This window comes from Poecilia reticulata, chromosome 16, assembly GCF_904066995.2.
Source record: "Poecilia reticulata chromosome 16, P_reticulata-male-v2, whole genome shotgun sequence".
In the NCBI taxonomy this organism is placed as follows: Eukaryota; Metazoa; Chordata; class Actinopteri; order Cyprinodontiformes; family Poeciliidae; genus Poecilia; species Poecilia reticulata.
This window is the reverse complement of record NC_088845.1, coordinates 937,003-961,007: the sequence shown is the minus strand read 5'-3', so window position 1 is coordinate 961,007 and position 24,005 is coordinate 937,003. Positions and strand designations below refer to the sequence as shown.

Genomic DNA, 24,005 nt, shown 5'->3' with positions numbered 1-24,005 from the left:
ATGCAGCCCCAGACTCTGGCTTTCCCACCAACAGGTGACAGCCATGCAGACCCAGTTGCTGTAGTGTGTGGCGTTTGGTCTGAGCACTGAGGCTGACCTCCGACCTCTTCAATCTCTGCAGCAGTGCTGACAGAACCCCTCCACCTACCTTTCAAAGACAGCATCTGGACGTGACGCTGAGCTTCTTTGGACGACCAACATGAGGTCCGTTCTGAGTGGACCCAGCTGAAGGTGCTGGATGATCTTGGCCACTGGGCTCCAGGTCAGTTCAGGGGGTCAGCAATCCTCCTGCAGCCTTGGCCGTCTTCATGTGGCGCAACAATTCATCTTTTAGGGTCCTCAGAGGTCTTTGCCATGTTGGACTTCAGTGACCAGTAGGGCAGAGAGCTGCTCTACAAAACTGAACACACCTGCTGCTATGCACACCTGAGGCCGAGTAACACCAACTAGTCACATGACATTTTGGAGGGAAAATGACGAGCCGTGCTGTTTGGACTCTTGTTGACGATGGTTTACATTAATGTCTGCATCTAGTTATTTCAAGGGAAGAATAAATTTAGTCATATAAGCTGCACACAGACGACTTCTCATTGTGTCAAAGTGTCTTTTTGTCAGTGTTGTCAATGTCATGTACTTAAATATCTGCAGCAATGTGAGGGGTGTACTAACTTTGGTGATGCACTGTGTCTACAAACTGCTCATTTATGGATTAGCAGCTTCCTGGAAAGTCCAAATTACAAACCGAGAACCGGGGGAACAGAACGGCGCCGGTCCCTAAACGTTGTTCCCATCTCCTTCTGCTACCCACAATGCATTGCAACCTCAACATTAACCTTTAAAAGGTCATTTCATCCATAATAAAGAATTTGTGGTCGTCTACAATCAGAGTAAGCAAATTCACACCACGCTTTTACAAAAAGTTATTTATTGTTACGAAAACATCAATTTGATAAAAGCAAAACCTAAATATTCAGATTCACAGACTGATCCTTCAAGAACTGCTCTGATTGGTCAGTCTGCAGTTTCATTGGCTGTTGGGTCAGTGGGCAGAGCTTCTTCTTCTGGGGTGGCGTGACGAGCTGCAGTCCGAAACAATCGCATCAAATCCCTAAACCTCTGAGACACCTGAGAAGAGGTCAAAGGGTCAAAGTCTGAAAACTGACTGGCCAATCAGAGAGCTGCATGGAAATAACAGCGAATTACCTCACTGGGAGTTTTGTTGCCAAGCAGATTAGAAATGGCCTGAAAAGCATTCTGATTGGCTCCTTCCTGCTGACACATTGTCAATATGACACGATCCGCTTCCCTGAAGAAAAACAAGAATTACTGAGAAAATATCTGAGGAGGCGGAGCCAAACGGGGGCGGAGCCTAACTGGAGCCTCACCTGGTCCAGAGGATCACCTTCTCTCCACTCGCAGTCAGAGAAATGTTCTTGGCACAAACGGGGAGGTCAGGAGGAAGGCTGGGCCGAGGCGAGGAAGAGGACGAACAGATGGGAGCGACTGAGGAAGAGGAGGTGTCGGCGGTGATGAAGGCAGCCGGCGGTCGGAGCTCTTCCTCTCTCCTCCTCTTCACGGTGGGGCTCTCCTGCTCTTCGTCATTTAGCTGCTCCTCTTCCTCCTCCTTCTCACCAGTCATAGGAAAACTTTCCCATGATGCACCACTCTGATCTGTTGACCCAACTGATAAGGTCAGAACACACCTGGGTCAGGATCAGGCCGAACAGGAAGTGACATCACTCACCTGGCCGGGGGCTGCCGGGACCCCCCTTCAGCTGTGTGTCACCTGGCGGGTCGGGGGCGGAGCCTATCTGGGCGTAGAGCGGATCCAAACTCTTCAGAGCTCTGGACACACCTGGAGAGGTCTGGGAGGCAGCAGACAGGTGGGTCAGTTTCACCCTCACCTGCCAGACGTCACCTGAGCGCCGCTAGAGTACGGCTCAGAGGTTAAAGGTCACAGGATGAAAACGTCACAGAGGAAAAACGGAGTGAAAGAAAGCCAGACCAGAATAATCAACATCAGATACAATGATCAAACTCCGACCAGGCTGAGGCCGTCAGCCTGAAAGGAGCTCAGGGTTTCAGCACTTTTCAGTTTTCTGGAAGTTTGTTCCAGATCTGTGGTGCGTAGAAGCTGAATGCTGCTTTTCCATGTTTGGTTCTGGTTCTGAACCAGCAGGTTGATCCAGCAGCAGCTTTTTAATCCATTCAGTAATTTATAAACTACCAGCAGTTTACTGTGGAACTGGGTGGCGTCTCCATCTTCCTGGTTTTAGTCAGAACGCCAGCAGCAGCGTTCTGGTTTTTTAGCCACTTTACACTGGAACTGGAAGTCGATTAAAATATCAAAAATAAACAACAGAAAAAAAACTCATGAAATCAATTATGAAGCCTCTGTAAACAACATCATCCTTCAAAATAAAAGCAACACAATGAAGACTTTATCATCCAATTTTTGGTAAAAAGGGAGAAAAGAGAAAAAGTAAAAACTGCAAATGTAAATTATTGAGCTTATTTTAATTGACCATCTTATTTATTGCGACAGGCCAATGCATTGATCAGTTTCCATTGATCAATCAGGAACATGACTTAGTCTGACAAACATCTTCATCTTCATCATCTTCATCAGCAGCTCTACTGCCACCATATTTGATGCTCTCTGAAACGTTCCTTAGAGGCAGGACTCAGGTCAGAGCCGCCCTCTAGTGGTCACTCAGCTGAATAACGTTTTAAACAGAACAGAGACTTGACGTCACGGACTTTGTTCGTGACATATTTACGTGCGGAACGGAAACATAAGACGCTAAACCAGCAGAACTCGATCTGAGAACCTTTATTGATCCCCAGCTGATGACAAATAAGAGAAAATATTTAAAATTTAATTAAACTAATTTTAGCTAAAAGTCCTGTAACAGTGTAAAGGACTCAGACCTTGTTGTCATGGCAACGAGAGCATCGTTTCCTCCGATGTCGGCTGATCGATGCATCGTGACAGAGGCAGAGCCAATCAGAGCCCTGCAAACACAAACAGCCTTTAAACACAACCTGCTGATGATGAAGACTCTGCACCATCATCATCATCACCCTCAGGGGTTCTATGGTAGAATGATGATGATGATGAAGTCACTGGATCATCATCATCTCCAACAACCAATCAGCAGCTTGGGTTTTGTCCGTCTCTGAGCCTCTAACAATCTTCTTCTCCTGCTGTTTCATGGCTGGCTGACTAATGCTGATTATTTTCTGCCTCCTGGTGGCGCCACCTGCCTTCAGGGTGGAGCAGCAGCCTCTGCAGGCATGTGGCGCAGCAGGCAGTGCTGCTCCACCCTGAAGCTGTTTCTAAACTCCTCCTGTCCACTAGGGGGCACCGATCCTCTAACTCAGACTCTTGGGAGGAAGTTTAATCTTTGCTAACGTCAGCAGCAGATTCAAGTTTTATAAATTAAAATCAGGCTGTTTTTGAAGGCCAATCACAGCCTTCGGTCTCTGTGACATCACCAGGCACCTTGTAGCTGCGGTGAGACTCCATTTTCCTCCTCTGGCGCCGGCTCCTTATTGGTGGGATTTTATGCCCCTCCTCTTCCTCCTCCAGGTCCGGCAGCGTCACTTCCTCGAAGCCGTCTCCGCCTCGCGACACCTGGCCGTTGGCTCCGCCTCCCTCCGCGCCGTCTCCTTCCTCCGGCAGGTGAGCCTCTTCGAACTGTTCGGGCCGAGCCGCTGGTGGCCGCAGGTCGTCAAAGAATACCCAGAATTCAGCCTGTAGGTGGGTGTGGCCTCTGAGCAGCGCCGCCATCTGGACCTTCAGCTGGGAGGAAGGTTAGGATTATGGAACCGGACCGGAACCAGGACCAGAGTGGAACCATGTGAGCGGAACCAGAAGCTCATGTACCTCCTGGATGTGGGCCGGGCTGAGGTCGGGTCCGGTCTGCAGGGCTCGGATGATCTTGTGGTAATGAGTCGGATTGTCTCCGAAGCTGATCTCAAGTTGCCGCAGGAAACGCCTGCTCCGCTCGAACGCCTGCTGCTCCTCCAACTGGACCGGAACCAGAACCAGAACCAGGTAGATCAGAGACATCAAGCTCTTTCAATGTAGTGATATTTATTAAGTTTTAATAATTTAGCATCCAAAGCTCTGCTAAAAGCTGCTTTGTATTTTAAAAAACTGAATGTAAATCGAATGTAAAATTTTCCTCAGAAAAATGAAAGATCAAAAGCTGTTAAATCTAAATTAAGTTGTAATTTGTCTTTATCTTTATGTTTCTGTGCCAATTCTGACATTTTACATTTCTTCATTCCTGCCTGATTCTGTCTCAGTGCTGCCCTCTGTGGGTGGAACCAGGTACTGCAGGCACTCACCAGCCCGCACTGCAGCGCCTGCTCAGGATGCAGGAATGCAGCAAAGTCCCGCAGCAGGTCCGTGTGTTCTCCCAGGACGCAGCGCAGCTTCCTGAACAGACTGGTCACTTCCTGTCCGTCTCCTGCCTGTTCAAACTCGCCGAGCAGAGAAACGAACTCCTGCACCTGCTCAGGTGAGTCCTGCAGCGCCTCGAGCACCTGGACAGCATGACATCACAGAGAGCGGTCTGGACCAGCAGCAACGCGGTCCTGCAAAGTTCTGGTTCAAATTAGTCGCAGAAAAGGCTTAAATAATTTTAATGGCAACCCCTCCCCTGCCTACTGCTGGTCAGTTGGCTGAAAGGCCGGTCTAGCGGCTCCAGCTCAGGTTTACGCTACTTATTCTGCTAACATTTTAGTTTTTAAATGAAAAAATATTTACATTATTAAAACAGTAATGAGTTAATCTGTAAAACTTCCTGCTGCAGCTTGCAGGTGGTAACAGCAGCTGGATAACTGACCAATCAGAGAGCAGCACTTCAGATTTAATCCAGGTGTCGGATTGGGCCACCCACCCTGTTCAGGTAGCTCTGGGCGAACGCCGCGTCCTTGCTGTCCCTCAGCGGGTCATTGTCCAGCAGTTTCTCGTCATACAGCAGGGACAGCTTGGACGCGTCCTTACTGAGACGCGTCCTCGCCAAGCTGCGCAGCGGACGGCTGCGGCCTGAGGACAGACAGGGACAGAGACAACATGGCCGGTGAGGTCGGGGGTCTCGTACCGTCCAGCGCAGTCGTCCCTGCGGACGGTCTCACCTCGTCCCCGCCCCGCACCCCGCCGTCCTCGGGGTGTCTTGTCTCCGGATGGCATATCCTTGTCCAGGCTGGTCTGGAAGCTCCGCCCCTTTGCTGGCTCCTCCCCCTTCGCCTCATCGTCCTCCTCGTCCTCGTCCTCCTGTGAGGACGGGTCGTCCTCCGAGTCTCCGTCGCAGAGCCGCCGCTCTGCCGCCAGCCAGGTCAGCTGTTTCATTGTCTCCTGTGGGGGACACCGCTGTTGTCATGACAACACGGCCGAAGTGGTCGCCGACCCACCGACCTCTGCCCTCACCTGTAACTCAGGAACCGACAGGACGGACTCCTCAGACGCTGATGACATCACTTCCTCCTCGTCCTCGTCTTGGGTTAGGTCGTCGAAGTCTTCTTCCTCTTCCTCTTCGTCATCCTCTTCCTCCTCTTCCTCGTCGTCGCCACGACGATCCTTGTCCCCATTGTCCTCTCTCTCCCCCCCCCTGCCCTCTCGTCCCCCATCCTCATCATCCTCCTCTTCCTCCCCATCTCCGTCCAGCTCCTCCTGCTCTCCCTCGTCCGCTGTCCTCTCCTGCCGCCCCCCCTGCACCGCTCCTCCTCTTCCTCCTCTTCCTCCTCCTTTTAGACCGACTGCCATCTTTGACCAGACCTCCTCTTCCTCCTCTTCGTCTCCTGCGCTGGACGAGAACGGACTCAGTGATGATGAAGAATTGCTCTTGTCTTCCTCTGGAGGATGGACACAGCTCTCTGGTTCCTGCTGTCTGATTGGTCGGAGTACGTCGGGCCCCGCGGCATGCTGGGAGGAAGAGGAAAGGGTCCACAGCTGCTGGGCTGCTGCTGAGCAGACCATCGTGGGGGCTGATTTCTGTTGGACGTCCTGACGCAGGGAGAGGGAGGGGCTTGGACGAGGGGCAGCCAATGGGAGCGTTCTGCTGCGGCTGATTGGCTGCCCTGCTGGGGCTTTGGCGAGCGGCAGCAGAGATGCATTATGGGCCAGCGTGAAGAGGCGGCGCTGGGTGCGGCGGGACACCTGGGACTTCCTGCCATAGGAGGGGTGGAGCCTGAGGGCGACGCCAGGGGGGAGCGACGGGGGGTACGGGCCGGTGCCTCTCCTGGTCCTCTGGATGATCGATTGGCTGTTCTACAGGGGACAACCATCACAGGTGAGCTGCTAGCTACAGAAAGGTACAACTGGCTAGCGGGTGACCTCTGACCTTCAGCCATCTGGGCATGGTGGAAGTGTCTCTGTCCACTGGGGGGTGCTGGTTGCCTGGACAGACCCTGCTGCAGGCGACGGGCAGCGGGGGAACAACGCCTTGCGTCACAAACACCTGGAGGAAATGCAACATCAGAGACCTGTGTTGTCATCATTCCTTGGTGACATCACACAGGCGTAACAACATCACCTTGATCACGCCGTCCCGCGGCGCTCTGGGGCCGCTCATCTCCCGGATCCGCCTCCTGAAGTCAGAGCAGCTCCTGCACAGCAGGAAGGAGCTGATCAGCTGGTCAGCCTTCAGCGCCCCCTGGAAGTGCTTCAGACCCAGAACCGCCAGCCTGCAGCAAGCCATCATGGGAAGAGGGTTACAGGACCCGCTGAAACCCGCTCTGACCTGTGACCCACTCTAATCGTTACCCGTCCTCTCCGGCGGTGTAGACTCTGCGTTGGTGTCTGCTGAGCAGGGCGGGGTCCAAGCTGCAGACAGGAAGTAGCTCTGGGTACAGGAAGACGGGTCGAGTGGCGAACAGCCAGGCGGCGTCGGTGGGCAGCAGCGGGAAAGCGTGACCTGAATCGGACCAGAACCAGAAATGACACCCAAGAACTGGAACTGTAGCTGAGCGGTCAGAACCGAGACTTGAGTCTTACTGCTGGTGGTGGGAGTCATGGTGGGTAGCAGCCGCCTGGAGGCTCCAGAACCAGAACCGCAGGGCAGACTGGGCCGTCTCTGATCCACCTCCCGCAAAAGGTCCAGCGCCCCCTGCAGGTTACACGCTCTGAAGTGGCTGGGGGGACAGAGGTCGTCATGACAACCAGCAAACTGCTGCAACTCCTCCTGCAGGACGAAATGAGTACTGATGTGATCCGCTCCACTGAAACATGGTCTAACCTGACGGGAGACATCGTGAGGGACAGAGACAGGACCGTCCTGGACACAGAGACATTAAGACATCAGGGCCCTGAATCCTGCCTTACAGGTCCACTACACTCACCAGGTAGCGTTTGGTCAGGTGTGCCTCGTGGTTCAGGGCGTGGACTCGGCGGCTCAGCAGGTGGACCTGAGTCAGTAGCTGGACGTGCTGAAGGACAGAACCATCAGAGGGTTAGGGTCCATAAAGTTCTGCTCTGCTTCGCAACTTAACATGATTCTGGTTCTCATCACTTCTGGTCCATTTTTTCCCATGATTACCAATGGAAATGAAACAGAACCAACCCCAGAGGAACCACGGACCCGGTCCACTGAGGAGTTAAACTTTGATGGTTTTAGAAGACGTACCTGTTGCACCTGCTGCTGCAGCTGCAGTTTCTGGGTGTGGTCCAATCGGAAGGAGGGACCTGTCTTGGGGGCGGGGCTTAATCGGAGGGCGGGACCAGTCAGGTTTCCCAGGACGATGAGTGGAGGGCCGGGTAGACCCTTGGTGGTCCTGGGATGGTTGGTGGTGTCCTGCAGAGCTCTCCTCTGCTGCACGGCTTCGTACTGTTTCCGAACCGTCTGCCGCCGCTCCGTCAGCATGCCGGCTAACGGAGCCTCAAAGCTAAAGACGGCAACAAAACAATGAAGCTCTTCAGAAGTGTCTGATCTAAACTAAAACACCATCGGCTTCAGGCTGGATCGGATCTGATCAACCCGGGGCTGAAACTGATGGAAATAAAGTCAGCAAACCGACTTGTGAACCCGGGTTCTGGGGAAAACAGACCCGCTAGAACCTGAGGCATCAGGATGTTCTCCTCTTTGCTGAGCTCTTCTCTTGGCATCTTTAGTCAGAGAATCAACAGAGGACATTTCTATTCCTCCTGACCCAAACGGTGCCAGCACTGCTCTGCCGGACCGTCCCAACAGGAGGACCCACCAACAGATCCGACCCAATTGGACCTTCTGGCAGTTCGCCACCACCTCAGACATTCAGGAGGAACTGTCCTCTCCTCAAGCTGAAGCTCACCGTAAAACCTGTGGGACGTTAAACTTGGGCACTGATGGGACTTCCTGCTCCTCCTCCTCAGCTGGAAGCTCTTCCTCCTGCAGCTACAGAGGACAAACCAGTCAAAGCAACATCTGGACGGGACCAAGGTCCACTCTGCATGTTCTCCAGAACCAGAGCAAGGAAACCAGAAAAACACACCGTGTCAAAGAGTTCCTCCAGCAGCTCGTTGACCTCCTTCTCTGGAACAGAAGACAGAGTTCAGATGGAGACCAACCGATTCACAGCACCACCCCACCCTGAACACCTACTGGTGATCTGGACGGCTCGGTCCGTCCGGTAGTCCTCCCGGTCCGGCTCATCCAGGTCTTCCAGGAAGTTGTACTCTGGGTCATCGTCATCATCAGCTTCCTCTGAAAGCAGCAAGATGGAGTTAAAGGGACGGATCGTCAACCATCCAGTCTGGTACAGGTTCCACACATCGTCCCTACAGTCGTCCACCGAGGACATGTCCCACTCTGTCCACTGCTGTGAGCAACACCTTCAGGCAGATAAGGCAACCGTTTGCAGAGTACAGAAGATTTCTGACAGAACATCTCCTCAGGTCACCTGAAAATTCAGACAATCGAACCCGCAAAGGTTCAGATGTTTCCATCAGAACTGAGACCGACCTAAAGGCTCCTGGACGGTCGGGATGACATCATCAGTTTCATTCTCTCTTCGTGCTAAAATCAGATTTACTGATTAAATGCGACCACAGTCAGACTTGTGTGTGAACAGTTTCCAACCCAAAAGTGACCATTAGAAGAACGTAGCCATCACCCAGGAGCCCCCTGCTTATTTAAGTAAAGATGGCCGCCACCGTCTACTGATGGATTTTAAAGTTGTTGGGAGCTGACAGCATGGTGACCCGATCAGAACCAGACGAAGGCAGCTGATGAAACGAAAGCCCAGCTAACAGCAACGGCCTTCAGTGGAGCACTGACTGCAGCTTCTGTTTGGATGTGGAGAAAATGCCGTTCAGCTGCACACTTTGAAAACTATCGGACAGCTTTTAGTTCCACACATGCAGCGGCGGTTTCTGATATGGGCGACATAGGCAACTGCCCGGGGCGGCATTTTGTGGGGTGTGGCGTCAGCGCCTCCCAGCCCACCCCCGCACCTCTCCCACTTCTTCCCTCTGCCTCCCTCGGCTGTCAAATCGCAGTCAGACTTGTGTGTGAACAGTTTCTGACCCTAAGGCGACCAGCAGAAGAACGTAGCCCAGGAGCGCTCCTGGGGGCAAACATTTTAGAAAGATGGCTCGCCCAGGGCGCCAAACAGGCTGGGACCGCCTCTGCACGCATGGATGGGGAACCGATTCGCTAGAGCTCAGCTCGCAGCATCTGGGTGTGAAAACAAAACGTCCTGCGACCAGGTGACGGCGGGGGTGCTAGAAAGGTACGGCTACAGCAGACTCTGCCCAATACTGCGTCACTGAGGAACCCTCAAAGATACCATGACCTCTGACCTTCCGGACTAGGCGCCAGGAGACCCTGCAGCCACTCGGTCCAATGACGGTCCTCCAGCTGGGCGGGGCTCTGGTCGTACATGTCGGCGGTGATGTCGGGGGGCAGAAGCTCCGCCTCTAGGCGGTCCAGAGGAACGTTGACCAGAGGAAGCTTGGAGCGTGTCCGGAATGCCAGGCAGCCTTCATCACCGCCATCCTCTTCATCGGCCACTGGCTTCCTGTCCAGAGGCTGAGAGAGCGAGGCGGGTGAGAGGCAGAAGGGCAGAAGGGAGCTCCGAGACAAAGAGGCAGGTGAGATGTTACCTGGTCATAGGGGTAGGCGGAGCTACAGTCTAGCTCCGCCTCCACAGCGTTTAGCCTCTCTAGGAAAGAACTGTCAGAGGAACCATCACCGGAGGAGCTGCTCACCTGGTCTGTCACCTGACCTGCAACACTCTGGACAAAAGGTCGGAGGTCAAGTATGACCTTACATAAATTTAACTGCAACCAATCAAGTTTATTTGTGCATCACATTTCAGCAACAAGGCCGTTCAAAGAACTTCACAATATAAAAACACAAACATACAAAGTGAGAGAAACAGCAAACAACTGAAACATCACATTTTCAAATTGTTACACATCAGATTATTGATCATTGGATTTAAAGGAACTCAGGCTTTTGGCTGTTAGCTTATTCTAGATCTGTGGTGCATAGAAGCTTCTCCGTGTTTAGTTCCAGTTCTGATGAAGAGCAGAACCAGAACCAGAACCAGCAGGTTGATCCAGCAGCAGATCAGTGATTTCTTAACTACCAGCAGTTTAAAGTCTCTCAGTGAAGGACTATAGAACTGGGTGGTGTAGAACTGGAGCTGGTAGAAGGCTGACTTTGGAACCATCTTTAAGTGGCTCTGAAGGGTCAGGTCAGAGGTCAGAGGTCAGAGGTCAGACTGATCTCTGGTATCCAGCAGGAACAACTGAAATTGACTCCAGATCTACAGATCTAGAGTTTCGTCTCATCCACACATTTCTCTAATCTCTGTTCAGTGATGGATGGGGTCAAAGGTCACCTGGTGATATAACTTGAGCTGTGTATCATCTGCGTCGTCATGGTAACTGATCTTATTTCCTGCTGTAACCTGAGCCAGTGGGAGCTTATAGATATTGTATCAGAGGGTCCTAGACTAGAGCCTTGGGGAGCCCCACATGTGACCTCTGACCTCTTGATGGGACGTTTCCTATTGAAACAGAAAACCCAGTCTGGAACCAGTTTTCTGGACAGGAGAGTCCGACCCAGTTCTCCAGTTGGTTCAGTGGCATGACCAGAACCAGAACAAGCTCTGTGGTTCTTCTACCGTCTGTGTTTATATGGATGCCAATGAAGACTTTGACTAGGCCAGTCCCAGTGCTGCGGTAACCATGGAGACCAGACTGAAAGCGGCTGGTTAACTGATTGTCCAGTGACGCTGCTGATGAACGGAGGTTGGAGATGGGCTGAGATTCATCCAGACCAATTCCACCAGTTTGATACCTGCTGTGTCTAAAACACCTGATCCGAGCCGAGTGTTCTGATCCGATCACTGAAGGCTGGATTTCTGAAAGAAAGCGGTGGGTCAGATATCCAGACAGCAGGAAGAGGAGATTCACTGATCTATAATTTCTTTTAGGCTTTTATCGTTGAGTGTTTAAATTGAGTCATTTTTTCTGCATGTGTTGTTTGGCTGCTACTGCATTTTATGTGGATGTGCAGATTAATTTTCATATTTTTATCATTTTCTCTGAAAATCCATTTCAGGTGTTTCAGTCTGGATTCTATCAATGTGGCAAATAAAGCCTCAAATCGTTCATGTCTTTATGATTTGTGTAAAGAACGTTTCCATATTTTAGTCTTCAAAGTGTTGGAAATATTAGTTTAATTATGTTAATTTTAATGATGTTTAACTTTAGTGAATGTTGGAACATTAGATTGTTTTGAGTCTGCCTTAATTTAAATTAGATTTAGATTTAATGAATACATGACTTAATCAGTAGAACATTTTTCTTAGATATAATAATCACGATTTGATTAAAGTTAGTCTATGCAGTAGGGTCAGGGTGATAGTAGATCATAGTCTTAACACGGTAAAAGTCATATATTCATCTGAAGGCCAAAGTAGAAAACTAATCAGAAAATATAAAGTGTAACAGATTTTTGGTATTGAAGCTACACATGTCTGTTTTATAAGAATTTGAAGATATTATATGAAACGTTTGCTAATTTTCATAATCAAATCTGCTGTTTGATCCCCTGGGTCAGAGGTCAGAGGTCAGGAGAGCTCTGTGGGTTCAGGAACCAGTTTGAAATTAGAAACACGGACAGCTGATAAACTTAGTAAAACGTTTGATCCACATTCAGATGATGGTTGAATCAACACTGATATAGAGTCAGTTATGGTTCAAACGACCACTTTCAATTTCGTTTCAGGTTCCAACGTAGATTCAATGTTTCGACACGATTCACTCATATTGTTACTGCCGTCTTTGTGGTCTCACTTTTACACACGACATTAATGGACCTGGTGACAATGAGCAACAGGAAGAAAAATGATTGTTTCTCAGCAACAGCTACAGTCTTTATTCGTAGGTTTCATAATAAAGATGGCAACTTTGACCCTACAGCAGACGTGTGGATTTCTCCATGGAGACACAACCTTCACTTCAATGGGAACGATTGTATCTGAAATGTTAGAGTGGGAATGATCTACCAGCTCATCTCCATGGTTACAGATGAAAGGCGAGGAGGAAGAGTATAACTACTAACTGCTGTGTTTGTGACAGCAGCCGTTTGTCTGAGCTGACAGATAAATTATTGGCAGCGATAGAAACGATCAGACAGGATGACTGAGCATCATCATCATCATCATCAGTTACATCTCAGCTTTTTGCCTCTGTGCCTTCAGATTTCTCAACTTGGACATTAAAAACTCCCACAATTGTTAAACAGTCAATCGATGCAAGTGACCTGCAAAATACGGGACAGCAGGTCAGGGGTCAGAGGTCATAGTACCTCCTGAGGTTCCCGGATCTCCTGGTCCAGATGTTCAGGTGGAGAGCACAGGTGCATTCTGGGAGGCGAGGCGAGGCTGTCGGCGTCACTGAGAAACATCTGCATAAAGGATGTTAGTAACCCATCGCCATGGAAACTGTTTGATCTGTTGTTATGGTTACACTTGACAGTCATTGACTGTAAATGACCTTTCAGCCCTAATTACTGTGGTACCATGGCAACCCCTAACTCTCCATCCCATAATATAGAGGAGAGGCGCTGACAGACTCACTCACCTCCTCAGTTGTGTCCTCCTCCTCTTCATCAGGACAGTACTCTTCATCAGAGGAGTCTTCATCTTCCTCAAGGTCAATGTCAACAAACTGAGGAGGCTGCAGAGAGACGGGTAGAGAGAGAGAGAGACGGGTAGAGAGAGAGAGACAGGTAGAGAGAGAGAGAGAGAGAGACGGGTAGAGAGAGAGAGACAGGTAGAGAGAGAGAGACGAGTAGAGAGAGAGAGACGGGGAGAGAGAGAGAGAGAGAGAGGCGGGGAGAGAGAGAGACGGGTAGAGAGAGAGAGACGAGTAGAGAGAGAGAGACGGGTAGAGAGAGAGAGAGAGAGAGGCGGGTAGAGAGAGAGACGGGTAGAGAGAGAGAGACGGGTAGAGAGAGAGAGACGGGTAGAGAGAGTTTGAGTTTAAAATGCCTTTATTTCTCCCTCCTTATGTCAAACAAAACATTAATATTAACTCAAAGGAAAAACTAAAGATGCCTCATCCAATGTACACGAAACATCATTAATACTCCACTTCCTGACAGAGACATCAATAATCTGTCAGCTTAAAAAACTCCACAGGAATCCTAACGATCATCAGTCTGACATAAAACACCAGCATCATCTGTTTGATTCTTTTTGCTTCTCCTCCATAACCATGTGGCCAGTTTTGCAGTCCCAGAAATAAAATTCTAAAGAATGTGAACAGATTTCTTTCTGGCACAATACTGGAAATAGAAACACAGTTAGAAAACTGTTCATCAAACCCACCAAACAAATGATCTAGAAGAACAAAAACAGGCTTCAATCTTCAACATTCAACAAATAAATGAGATAAAGTTTCATCTTCAGAACAATAACAACAGGAAACACCAACGCCAGGATGAAGGTGAGCCAGATACCCGTCTGTAGCCCCATGCACAACCCTCCACTGGGGGTCACCCCCCCGTTTCTCAACAGGGGTTTGTACAGGAACCGCCAACAGCCTGGGGTAGAACTGGAGTCAAAAGACTCAAGCCACTTCGAAACCCTCACTTCCGCCAGAGCGTAAATTCAGCACCTTCACACAGACATGATACTAAACTTTCTTCCTCAGGCCTTCAAAACAGCCCAAAGGAGAGAAAACAACAATCCTGGCTCATCCGCCACTGATCCGCTGCAGGAGACGATCAGGGAAGGAATGAACTCATCATCCCATTGGTCAGATACTGTTAACAGCCAACGCTCTGATGCAAACTGGCAGAGATGCACATGTTTCTTCTTTAATCTTAATGCGAGTCTGTTGGATCGGATCTGAAGACTCTCCATCAGACTGTCCATCAGACTGTCCATCAGACTGTCCATCAGACTGTCCATCAGACTGTCCATCAGACTGTCCACAGGCAGCTTCATCAGGTGACACAGCTCCACTCATCCTAGATCTCAGCGTACCAGATGAGAGGAGCTGTGACGAGAAGAAACTGTTTTCAAACAGAGGCTCTTCAAAAACCCACATTCCAGGTGTTGAATCCACAGAAACCCGATTCAGTGATTTAGACCAGGAAGCATCAAAATGATGATTTTAATATTTTAAACGATGAAACTGAACCACATTTATCCTCAATAAGCTGAAAAACAGAGAAAATAAACTCCATGAAGGTGAAACTCATTTCATTCTGACTGCAGAGAAAACAGCTGGTCAGCAGATGGACCCACCAGGTTCGGTTCTGATCAGGTCCAGCAGCAGCTGGTCCAGGTGAGCCGCTACCTGAGGAGCTCTGATGGAGGATTGATCACTGATCAGATGGATCTGATGGTTGATCAGCTTTAGATCCATCCAGACTGATCATCCTGGATCTGAGCAGAGCCCAGCGGTACCGGTACCGGTCCAGCTGCGGTACCGGTACCGGTCCAGCTGCCTTATGGACAGAAAGCATCTCTGTACATGAAGCTCCTGCTGCTGATTCCTGTCTGCAGGACAAACGTCCAGATTCCCACTCAGAGCCTCTCTGGTCTGTAATCCAGCTGGAGGCTCTGCTGCTGCAGCAGGTCTGACCTGGACGCTGCAGCAGGTCCGACCTGGAGGCTCTGCTGCTGCAGCAGGTCTGACCTGGACGCTGCAGCAGGTCCGACCTGGAGGCTCTGCTGCTGCAGCAGGTCCGACCTGGAGGCTCTGCTGCTGCAGCAGGTCCGACCTGGAGGCTCTGCTGCTGCAGCAGGTCCGACCTGGAGGCTCTGCTGCTGCAGCAGGTCCGACCTGGAGGCTCTGCTGCTGCAGCAGGTCTGACCTGGAGGCTCTGCTGCTGCAGCAGGTCTGACCCGGACGCTGCAGCAGGTCTGACCTGGAGGCTCTGCTGCTGCAGCAGGTCTGACCTGGACGCTGCAGCAGGTCCGACCTGGAGGCTCTGCTGCTGCAGCAGGTCTGACCTGGAGGCTCTGCTGCTGCAGCAGGTCCGACCTGGAGGCTCTGCTGCTGCAGCAGGTCTGACCTGGAGGCTCTGCTGCTGCAGCAGGTCTGACCCGGACGCTGCAGCAGGTCTGACCTGGAGGCTCTGCTGCTGCAGCAGGTCTGACCTGGACGCTGCAGCAGGTCCGACCTGGAGGCTCTGCTGCTGCAGCAGGTCCGACCTGGAGGCTCTGCTGCTGCAGCAGGTCTGACCTGGAGGCTCTGCTGCTGCAGCAGGTCTGACCCGGACGCTGCAGCAGGTCTGACCCGGACGCTGCAGCAGGTCTGACCCGGACGCTGCAGCAGGTCTGACCCGGACGCTGCAGCAGGTCTGACCCGGACGCTCTGCTGCTGCAGCAGGTCTGACCCGGACGCTGCAGCAGGTCCGACCTGGACGCTCTGCTGCTGCAGCAGGTCTGACCTGGACGCTCTGCTGCTGCAGCAGGTCTGACCCGGAGGCTGCAGCAGGTCTGACCCGGACGCTGCAGCAGGTCTGACCTGGAGGCTCTGCTGCTGCAGCAGGTCTGACCCGGACGCTGCAGCAGGTCTGACCTGGAGGCTCTGCTGCTGCAGCAGGTCTGACCTGGAGGCTCTGCTGCTGCAGCAGGTCTGACCTGGACGCTCTGCTGCTGCAGCAGGTCTGACCCGGAGGCTGCAGCAGGTCTGACCCGGACGCTGCAGCAGGTCTGACCTGGAGGCTCTGCTGCTGCAGCAGGTCTGACCCGGACGCTGCAGCAGGTCTGACCTGGAGGCTCTGCTGCTGCAGCAGGTCTGACCTGGAGGCTCTGCTGCTGCAGCAGGTCTGACCCGGACGCTGCAGCAGGTCTGACCTGGAGGCTCTGCTGCTGCAGCAGGTCTGACCCGGACGCTGCAGCAGGTCTGACCCGGACGCTGCAGCAGGTCTGACCCGGACGCTGCAGCAGGTCTGACCTGGACGCTGCAGCAGGTCTGACCTGGACGCTCTGCTGCTGCAGCAGGTCTGACCCGGACGCTGCAGCAGGTCCGACCTGGACGCTCTGCTGCTGCAGCAGGTCTGACCTGGACGCTCTGCTGCTGCAGCAGGTCTGACCCAGAGGCTGCAGCAGGTCTGACCCGGAGGCTGCAGCAGGTCTGACCCGGAGGCTGCAGCAGGTCTGACCTGGAGGCTCTGCTGCTGCAGCAGGTCTGACCGGGACGCTGCAGCAGGTCCGGCCTGGAGGCTCTGCTGCTGCAGCAGGTCTGACCTGGACGCTGCAGCAGGTCTGACCCGGACGCTGCAGCAGGTCTGACCTGGACGCTGCAGCAGGTCTGACCCGGACGCTGCAGCAGGTCCGACCTGGACGCTCTGCTGCTGCAGCAGGTCTGACCCGGAGGCTGCAGCAGGTCTGACCCGGACGCTGCAGCAGGTCCGACCTGGACGCTCTGCTGCTGCAGCAGGTCTGACCTGGACGCTCTGCTGCTGCAGCAGGTCTGACCCGGAGGCTGCAGCAGGTCTGACCCGGACGCTGCAGCAGGTCTGACCTGGAGGCTCTGCTGCTGCAGCAGGTCTGACCCGGACGCTGCAGCAGGTCTGACCTGGAGGCTCTGCTGCTGCAGCAGGTCTGACCTGGAGGCTCTGCTGCTGCAGCAGGTCTGACCTGGACGCTCTGCTGCTGCAGCAGGTCTGACCCGGAGGCTGCAGCAGGTCTGACCCGGACGCTGCAGCAGGTCTGACCTGGAGGCTCTGCTGCTGCAGCAGGTCTGACCCGGACGCTGCAGCAGGTCTGACCTGGAGGCTCTGCTGCTGCAGCAGGTCTGACCTGGAGGCTCTGCTGCTGCAGCAGGTCTGACCCGGACGCTGCAGCAGGTCTGACCTGGAGGCTCTGCTGCTGCAGCAGGTCTGACCCGGACGCTGCAGCAGGTCTGACCCGGACGCTGCAGCAGGTCTGACCCGGACGCTGCAGCAGGTCTGACCTGGACGCTGCAGCAGGTCTGACCTGGACGCTCTGCTGCTGCAGCAGGTCTGACCCGGACGCTGCAGCAGGTCCGACCTGGACGCTCTGCTGCTGCAGCAGGTCTGACCTGGACGCTCTGCTGCTGCAGCAGGTCTGACCCGGAGGCTGCAGCAGGTCTGACCCGGAGGCTGCAGCAGGTCTGACCCGGAGGCTGCAGCAGGTCTGACCCGGAGGCTGCAGCAGGTCTGACCTGGAGGCTCTGCTGCTGCAGCAGGTCTGACCTGGACGCTGCAGCAGGTCCGACCTGGAGGCTCTGCTGCTGCAGCAGGTCTGACCTGGACGCTGCAGCAGGTCTGACCCGGACGCTGCAGCAGGTCTGACCTGGACGCTGCAGCAGGTCTGACCCGGACGCTGCAGCAGGTCCGACCTGGACGCTCTGCTGCTGCAGCAGGTCTGACCCGGAGGCTGCAGCAGGTCTGACCCGGAGGCTGCAGCAGGTCTGACCCGGAGGCTGCAGCAGGTCTGACCCGGAGGCTGCAGCAGGTCTGACCTGGACGCTCTGCTGCTGCAGCAGGTCTGACCCGGACGCTGCAGCAGGTCTGACCTGGAGGCTGCAGCAGGTCTGACCTGGAGGCTCTGCTGCTGCAGCAGGTCCGACCTGGAGGCTCTGCTGCTGCAGCAGGTCCGACCTGGAGGCTCTGCTGCTGCAGCAGGTCCGACCCGGAGGCTCTGCTGCTGCAGCAGGTCTGACCTGGAGGCTCCGCTGCTGCAGCAGGTCTGACTGCAGCACGGCTTCATACATCTGGGTTGTTTTGTGCGCCGCACTTCTCTAAATTTGTCCTAGTCCAAGTTTTAGTGTGAAAACTGCGCAGGGTTTGATACACGAGGCCCCGGATGTTTCTGGAAACCCTCATCAAGGCTTTCATAAAAAACTTCATCAGTTCTTGTTTCCCCTGAATCTGCATCAAAACTCACAGACTGATGATGTTTTGTCTCACTGTCTGATCTCAACTGTTCTTAAATTATACTTTTCATTAGAACAATAAGAATTTATAAAAGATCGGACCTCAGGTCACCAACCCGGCTCCAGCAGCACCGAGACCCGAACCAAGCACAGAAAAACCAGCAGCAGCATCAATTTACAGGTACAGAGAAGGCTGGGTTTACCTTGGACAGGTTTGGAGCCGGCAGGGTCCAGTTGAGACTCTACAAACAGACAGACAGACAGATCAACATGCTGGTTCTGCTCAGCTGGTTCTGCTCAGCTGGTTCTGATCCAGTACCAACCTGTCCCTGCTGAACAGCCTGCTTCAGTCTGGACCGGGTCATCTTGGTCTCCTAGGGGAAAAGAACCATATACAACATTCAGAACCAGAATCAGGGTTTACTGCAGAATGTTCTGGGTCCTTCAACAGAAGCAAATCTAGAATGGGTTCTGATCCGATTTACTGAAGGTTTGGATCATCTCCATCCACTGCTGCAGAACCATTCCGTTCAGAAACGGTTCCAGTCGGCTAGAGTCACAGACTGACCATGAGTTCAGGAACCCGTTCCCCTGCTGTTCCCAGAACCAGAACCTTCTACTGTAATCTCTTCACTGTAAAGCATCGAGTCTGATGACTCCACAGCCTGTTAGCCAATCAGAACTCACAAACATGGGCAGGTCCTGGGTGTCTCTGATGGTAGCCTTCATCATGGCGACCACGTGTTCGTGTGTTATCACCTCCTGTAGAAGATCAAGCCGTGTTACACCGAGCCCAGAACACGTCACCTTCTGGTTTACCTGGGTTACTCACGTGTAGGATGGCTCGCACGTTCCTGGACGTCAGGTTGTGCTGTCTGGACTTCCTGTCCAGGTCCAGGTCCAGCTGTCCCAGCTCCACATCGCTGCACTCACTGGCTTCCATAGCAACCAAGTCCCTGGTCGGCTCCACCTGGCCTGAATACGAGACAGAAAACAAGGTGTGAGCGACTGGCTCTGCCCACCACAGGCATTGCCCTGTCTGTGACCCCGACATCATGACCCGGCCCCCCTCCAGCTGGGTGAAAGCTTACCTGAGCCAGGTGCTGCTTCCTCTTCCTCTGACCCGCCATTCGCCACGTCTCTACTGGTCTTCGTTGATTTGATATCCAAAGGACAGAGAGTGTCTTCAGCTGGACGTCCCTGAGCCATCTGTAACGCAGAGAGCTTTACTTATTGATGAGGAGGAGTTCAGGGGGCCCGGTACCGGTACCGCCCTCAGGGGGCCCGGTACCAGTACCGCCCTCAGGGGGCCCGGTACCGGTACCGCCCTCAGGGGGCCCGGTACCAGTACCGCCCTCAGGGGGCCCGGTACCGGTACCGCCCTCAGGGGGCCCGGTACCGGTACCGCCCTCAGGGGGCCTGGTACCGGTACCGCTTCAGAGAAATCAGATTTGGAGAAAAAACATAAACCTTTTTGTTCTGTTTCACTCAGTTTAGAGCTGATCAGTGATTGGTTTGGATCCAAAGGACGGGTCGCTGGTGCTGCCCAATATATCCCGTCACCATGGCAACAGCAGTGTGTGTAATATCCACGTCTCAAAGGGCTGCGTGGAGCAATACCTGCCGTCTGATATTATCAGGCTGATGTCAAGTTTGATCTTAGTCTCTGCTTGGACCCTCTGCTCACTGACCAAACATGGAGGACGTCAGCTTTCTGCTACGTAGTACACTACACATCCGCCAACAGAGCTACTGGTCGCTAACAGTTACTGGTCGCTAACAGTTACTGGTCGCTAACAGCTACTGGTCGCTAGCAGTTATACTGGTCGCTAACAGTTATACTGGTCGCTAACAGCTACTGATCTTAGGCGGGAGTTCGTTCATCCAACCAGCTCCTTACATTCAGTGGGTGGCACAGGTTACTACAATCAATAGCAGCCACACAGGCTCACCCGCTAGAAGGAAACAAACGTACCCAGTACAACATTTTCATTCTATTGGCTGACAGGTTGCTAGGCAACTGTTCCAAAAGGCTGTTCCAAAAGCGAGCAGGGACTGAGGCCCGGTCCTCTCCCTCTGCGTCATGTTGATGATTAAAGGTCGTATTGTGTCCCACATTTTCCACATCCGCCCTTCGCCCCGCCCATTTTGGGTCCTATTCTGCCCTTACGTGAAGTGTATTACCCACAATTCATTGCTGCATGTGACGTTTAGAGTTAAAAGGCGGATTTATTGCAATGTTTTGTTTTTTCCATCTTTATAGAAAATTAAAAGAAAAATATCATAACATGGCACATTAGTAATAAAAAGTTTGATATGATAAACGGAGCAGAAAAAGAAGAAATTTTTCAAATGTAGCATCAGACATTTTTATTATTTTTTATATATTTGCCGTATGTTTGTCCTTAACCTGATCTTTGTTATTAGCTCCACTTTATACCAAACTAACTTTTAGCTGCATAAAACAGATGGTTTATGGGTAAAAATACTGTCTCTAATAGTCAATTGGCAGACTGATAAATTAAATATTAATGTATTTTAATGTGTAATATCTTGGAAACATGGCAAAGTTCACAGACGAGCTGTCTGTCGCAAAAAACAGAATATTTTCAAAAGTATTGAAATAATGTCTGTTCTGATGAACATGTGGGATTATATTGAATTTTCTGTATTCAACAAGTCACAACAAAACAAAAATACCTTAACTGTACATTTAAAATCATCCGTTTTGTTTTTTTAGCAGCAGAATGTAAACAGTGACCAGTCCGCCATTTTGGATGTGACGTCACGACCCAGGGCCGGTCTGTCCATGGTTCTGTCCCTGGTTCTGTTCATGGTTCTGTCCCTGGTTCTGTCCATGGTTCTGTCCCTGGTTCTGACCCTGGTTCTGTCCCTGGTTCTGTCCCTGGTTCTGTGTCCATGGTTCTGTCCATGGTTCTGTCCCTGGTTCTGTGTCCATGGTTCTGTCCCTGGTTCTGACCCTGGTTCTGTCCCTGGTTCTGTCCCTGGTTCTGTGTCCATGGTTCTATCCATGGTTCTGTCCATGGTTCTGTCCCAGGTTCTGTGTCCCTGGTTCTGTCCATGGTTCTGTCCCTGGTTCCGTCCCAGGTTCTGTGTCCCTGGTTCTGTCCATGGTTCTGTCCCTGGTTCTGTCCATGGTTCTGTGTCCATGGTTCTGTCCATGGTTCTGTCCCTGGTTCTGTCCCAGGTTCTGTGTCCCTGGTTCTGTCCATGGTTCTGTCCCAGGTTCTGTGTCCCTGGTTCTGTCCATGGTTCTGTCCCTGGTTCCGTCCCAGGTTCTGTGTCCCTGGTTCTGTCCATGGTTCTGTCCCTGGTTCTGTCCATGGTTCTGTGTCCATGGTTCTGTCCATGGTTCTGTCCCTGGTTCTGTCCCTGGTTCTGTCCCTGGTTCTGTCCCTGGTTCTGTCCCAGCCCTGAACCCTGATGTGACTGACTGGGTCCACACTGGTCTAGGGCGCTGAGCACTGGGACCGGACCTGAGTGTGACGCGATGAACAAGTTTTGAGAATAAAGACATGAGGTCCTGCTTCCAAAATAAAAATATAAGCAAAAGTATTAAACATTTTGAGAACAAAAGTATTAAATCCTGCTTTCAGACTGAACATGTGTGCTTTTGGGTTATGGCAGGAAAATCCCCCCATAGTGATTTACTTTATCGTGAGTAAATGAGGCAGCACTGGATGAAACTGTAGAACCAGATCTGGATGGTTCTGATCCAGCTGAGCTTTCTGGGTCTTTATAAATATTAACTTCATCACCAATCAATTTATTGGTATTGATTTTGTCTGTTTAACAGAGTCCTTTTATTGTGTTTTGTATTGAATTTCTAATTATTGTGTGCTTAGCCGTGTCATTATCTTTGAGCTGTTATAGTTTTGTTTTTTTGGTTTTTTTACCATGTTCAGCACAGAGTACAGATCCTTTCAGGCTGTTTCGGTTCAGTTCGTGCCAGTTTAGTTGAAGCCGGTGTTCAGGGTTGATTGGTCCTGGTATAAATGAGAACGGAGGATATTTATCTCTGCCGACACATTTTACCGCGTTGTTTCCATCCGAGAACCGTTTAATGATTTAACTCCAGGTTTTCAGCCAGATCTTTTTCAACATCAGCCTCAGGAGGCAAACTACATATTTGTTGTTGTTGTTTTGATCCCGGCTTCACTGCAGCCATCCAACCTCAGTGGAGCTGAAACACCGGAGCTAACATGGCTAAGCTAACGTGCAGCGGGTTGCCCACTGAGCATGCGCTGGACGTGTTTCGTTTGGCGACACCATAACAAATAAAAGATGTAACTCGAACCGGACCCACTGAGCCCGAACTGGGCCGACAGCCGAACAAAACTCACTGCGTAACAGAGCTCCTCAGTTTCGGTTACTCCGTCATGTTAGCTTCTTCTTCATTAGCAAATAGGAAAAGCAGTTGGGGAACATCACCTCCACCTTTCGGCTAGAGGATGGAACTGCAAGTACAAATAAAGGAAAACAAAAAACATTTAAAATGTTTGAATCTGATCGATTTTCCATATTACCAACTTCTGTTCAGATTTTTGCAACTGAAAAACCACTACGGATCATAACTGGAACAATCTCCTCCTCACCTAATCAGCTTAATTATGCATTAGATACCTGGTCGGTCCAGATGTTCCTATCAGAACCCTTCAGTACTGCAGCGTCACTACTGGTTCAGAGGTTCTGGAGTAGAATCCTTCAGCAGATGAAGCTGCTGAACTTAGTAAGTGCTCCTGGTTCAGTTTTCTGCCCCACCTCCTGATGACGTCACATCTGTCTGTAGCTAACAGGATGTTTGTGTCCTCAGCTTCCTGCAGGGTCCATTTCCTCAGAAGTTGCCATCTTTGAATGGGTCGGTTCTCCAGAAACACTCAGATTGTCTCGGATCAGGCAGAAACAAGTAGGAACCTTCAAAGCCAATCAGTCACTGAAACAACGTCCGCACAGAACCCTTTGGGCCCAAACCCAACACTTGGACCAGTACCAGAACCTGGGTCCAGACCCAAACCAAAACCAGCTGGAATATGACTGATTGAACAATCGGAAGGTCTCACCTGTTGGGCGTCTCGTCACCAACTCACCTGCTGCCCATTTCTGACAACCCATGAAGTCCGGATAGAACCGGGTTCTTCCGGTTCTGTCAAACCGGATAGAACCGGTACAATACTGTACCGGTGGTAGAGCGCTGCTGTGGAGGTTCTCCCCTCCTTAACGATTGGAGGGAAGATAGAAACCAGCAGTCTCCTGTTTATCTCCAGTCTTGTATTCCAGCTTTTAGCTTTTTAGCTTTTGTAATCTCAGAGTCTTAACGACTTGAGGAGTTTAGCTTTTTAGCTTTAGCCTTTTAGCTTTTATGCAGCAGGAAATATATTATTTTGATTGGTTTACTTGGCTATACCTACAGGTTCTTTATGATTCATCAAAAATACATTATGCAGCCCATGTAGAGGTGGGCGAATCAATCCTAATATCGATACCAACGCTGGTATTGATATTGAACAATACTCAATACTCAACTTCTTTTCTCTCCCGCCTGCATGGACTGCTGCACACACAGCTTCATCACACACTGTCTGTACGAGCAGCGCTGCTCCACCCTCCATCGTGTTGCAAC

The 24,005-nt window shown here is 51.6% G+C and overlaps 1 protein-coding gene across 5 annotated transcripts; it reads right to left on the bottom strand.

The window, feature by feature from the left end:
- Positions 1 to 908: 908 nt before the first annotated feature.
- gon4lb (gon-4 like b) lies at positions 909 to 23,033 on the bottom strand. 5 transcript variants are annotated; one of them, XM_017309677.2, is made up of 31 exons: positions 23,009 to 23,033; positions 22,729 to 22,842; positions 19,456 to 19,573; positions 19,197 to 19,339; positions 19,052 to 19,126; positions 18,688 to 18,738; positions 18,568 to 18,606; positions 13,085 to 13,180; positions 12,810 to 12,908; positions 10,091 to 10,222; positions 9,788 to 10,016; positions 8,589 to 8,690; positions 8,479 to 8,519; positions 8,299 to 8,381; positions 7,635 to 7,893; positions 7,351 to 7,437; positions 7,007 to 7,193; positions 6,776 to 6,926; positions 6,546 to 6,696; positions 6,354 to 6,470; positions 5,441 to 6,280; positions 5,149 to 5,368; positions 4,911 to 5,059; positions 4,357 to 4,554; positions 3,890 to 4,033; positions 3,506 to 3,805; positions 2,932 to 3,015; positions 1,745 to 1,865; positions 1,386 to 1,671; positions 1,204 to 1,306; positions 909 to 1,125 (listed from the first exon to the last, which is right to left on the bottom strand). In XM_017309677.2, exons 3-31 carry the CDS (start codon positions 19,571 to 19,573, stop codon positions 1,012 to 1,014), a joined length of 4,719 nt encoding a protein of 1,572 aa, XP_017165166.2. In that variant the 5' UTR covers positions 22,729 to 22,842; positions 23,009 to 23,033; the 3' UTR covers positions 909 to 1,011. The 5 variants fall into 5 exon arrangements, with proteins under 5 accessions (XP_017165166.2, XP_017165167.2, XP_017165168.2 ...); XM_017309678.2 differs by lacking the exon at positions 23,009 to 23,033 and having other exon boundaries at positions 19,456 to 19,588; positions 22,729 to 22,817; XM_017309679.2 differs by lacking the exons at positions 22,729 to 22,842; positions 23,009 to 23,033 and having other exon boundaries at positions 8,299 to 8,375.
- Positions 23,034 to 24,005: the final 972 nt, after the last annotated feature.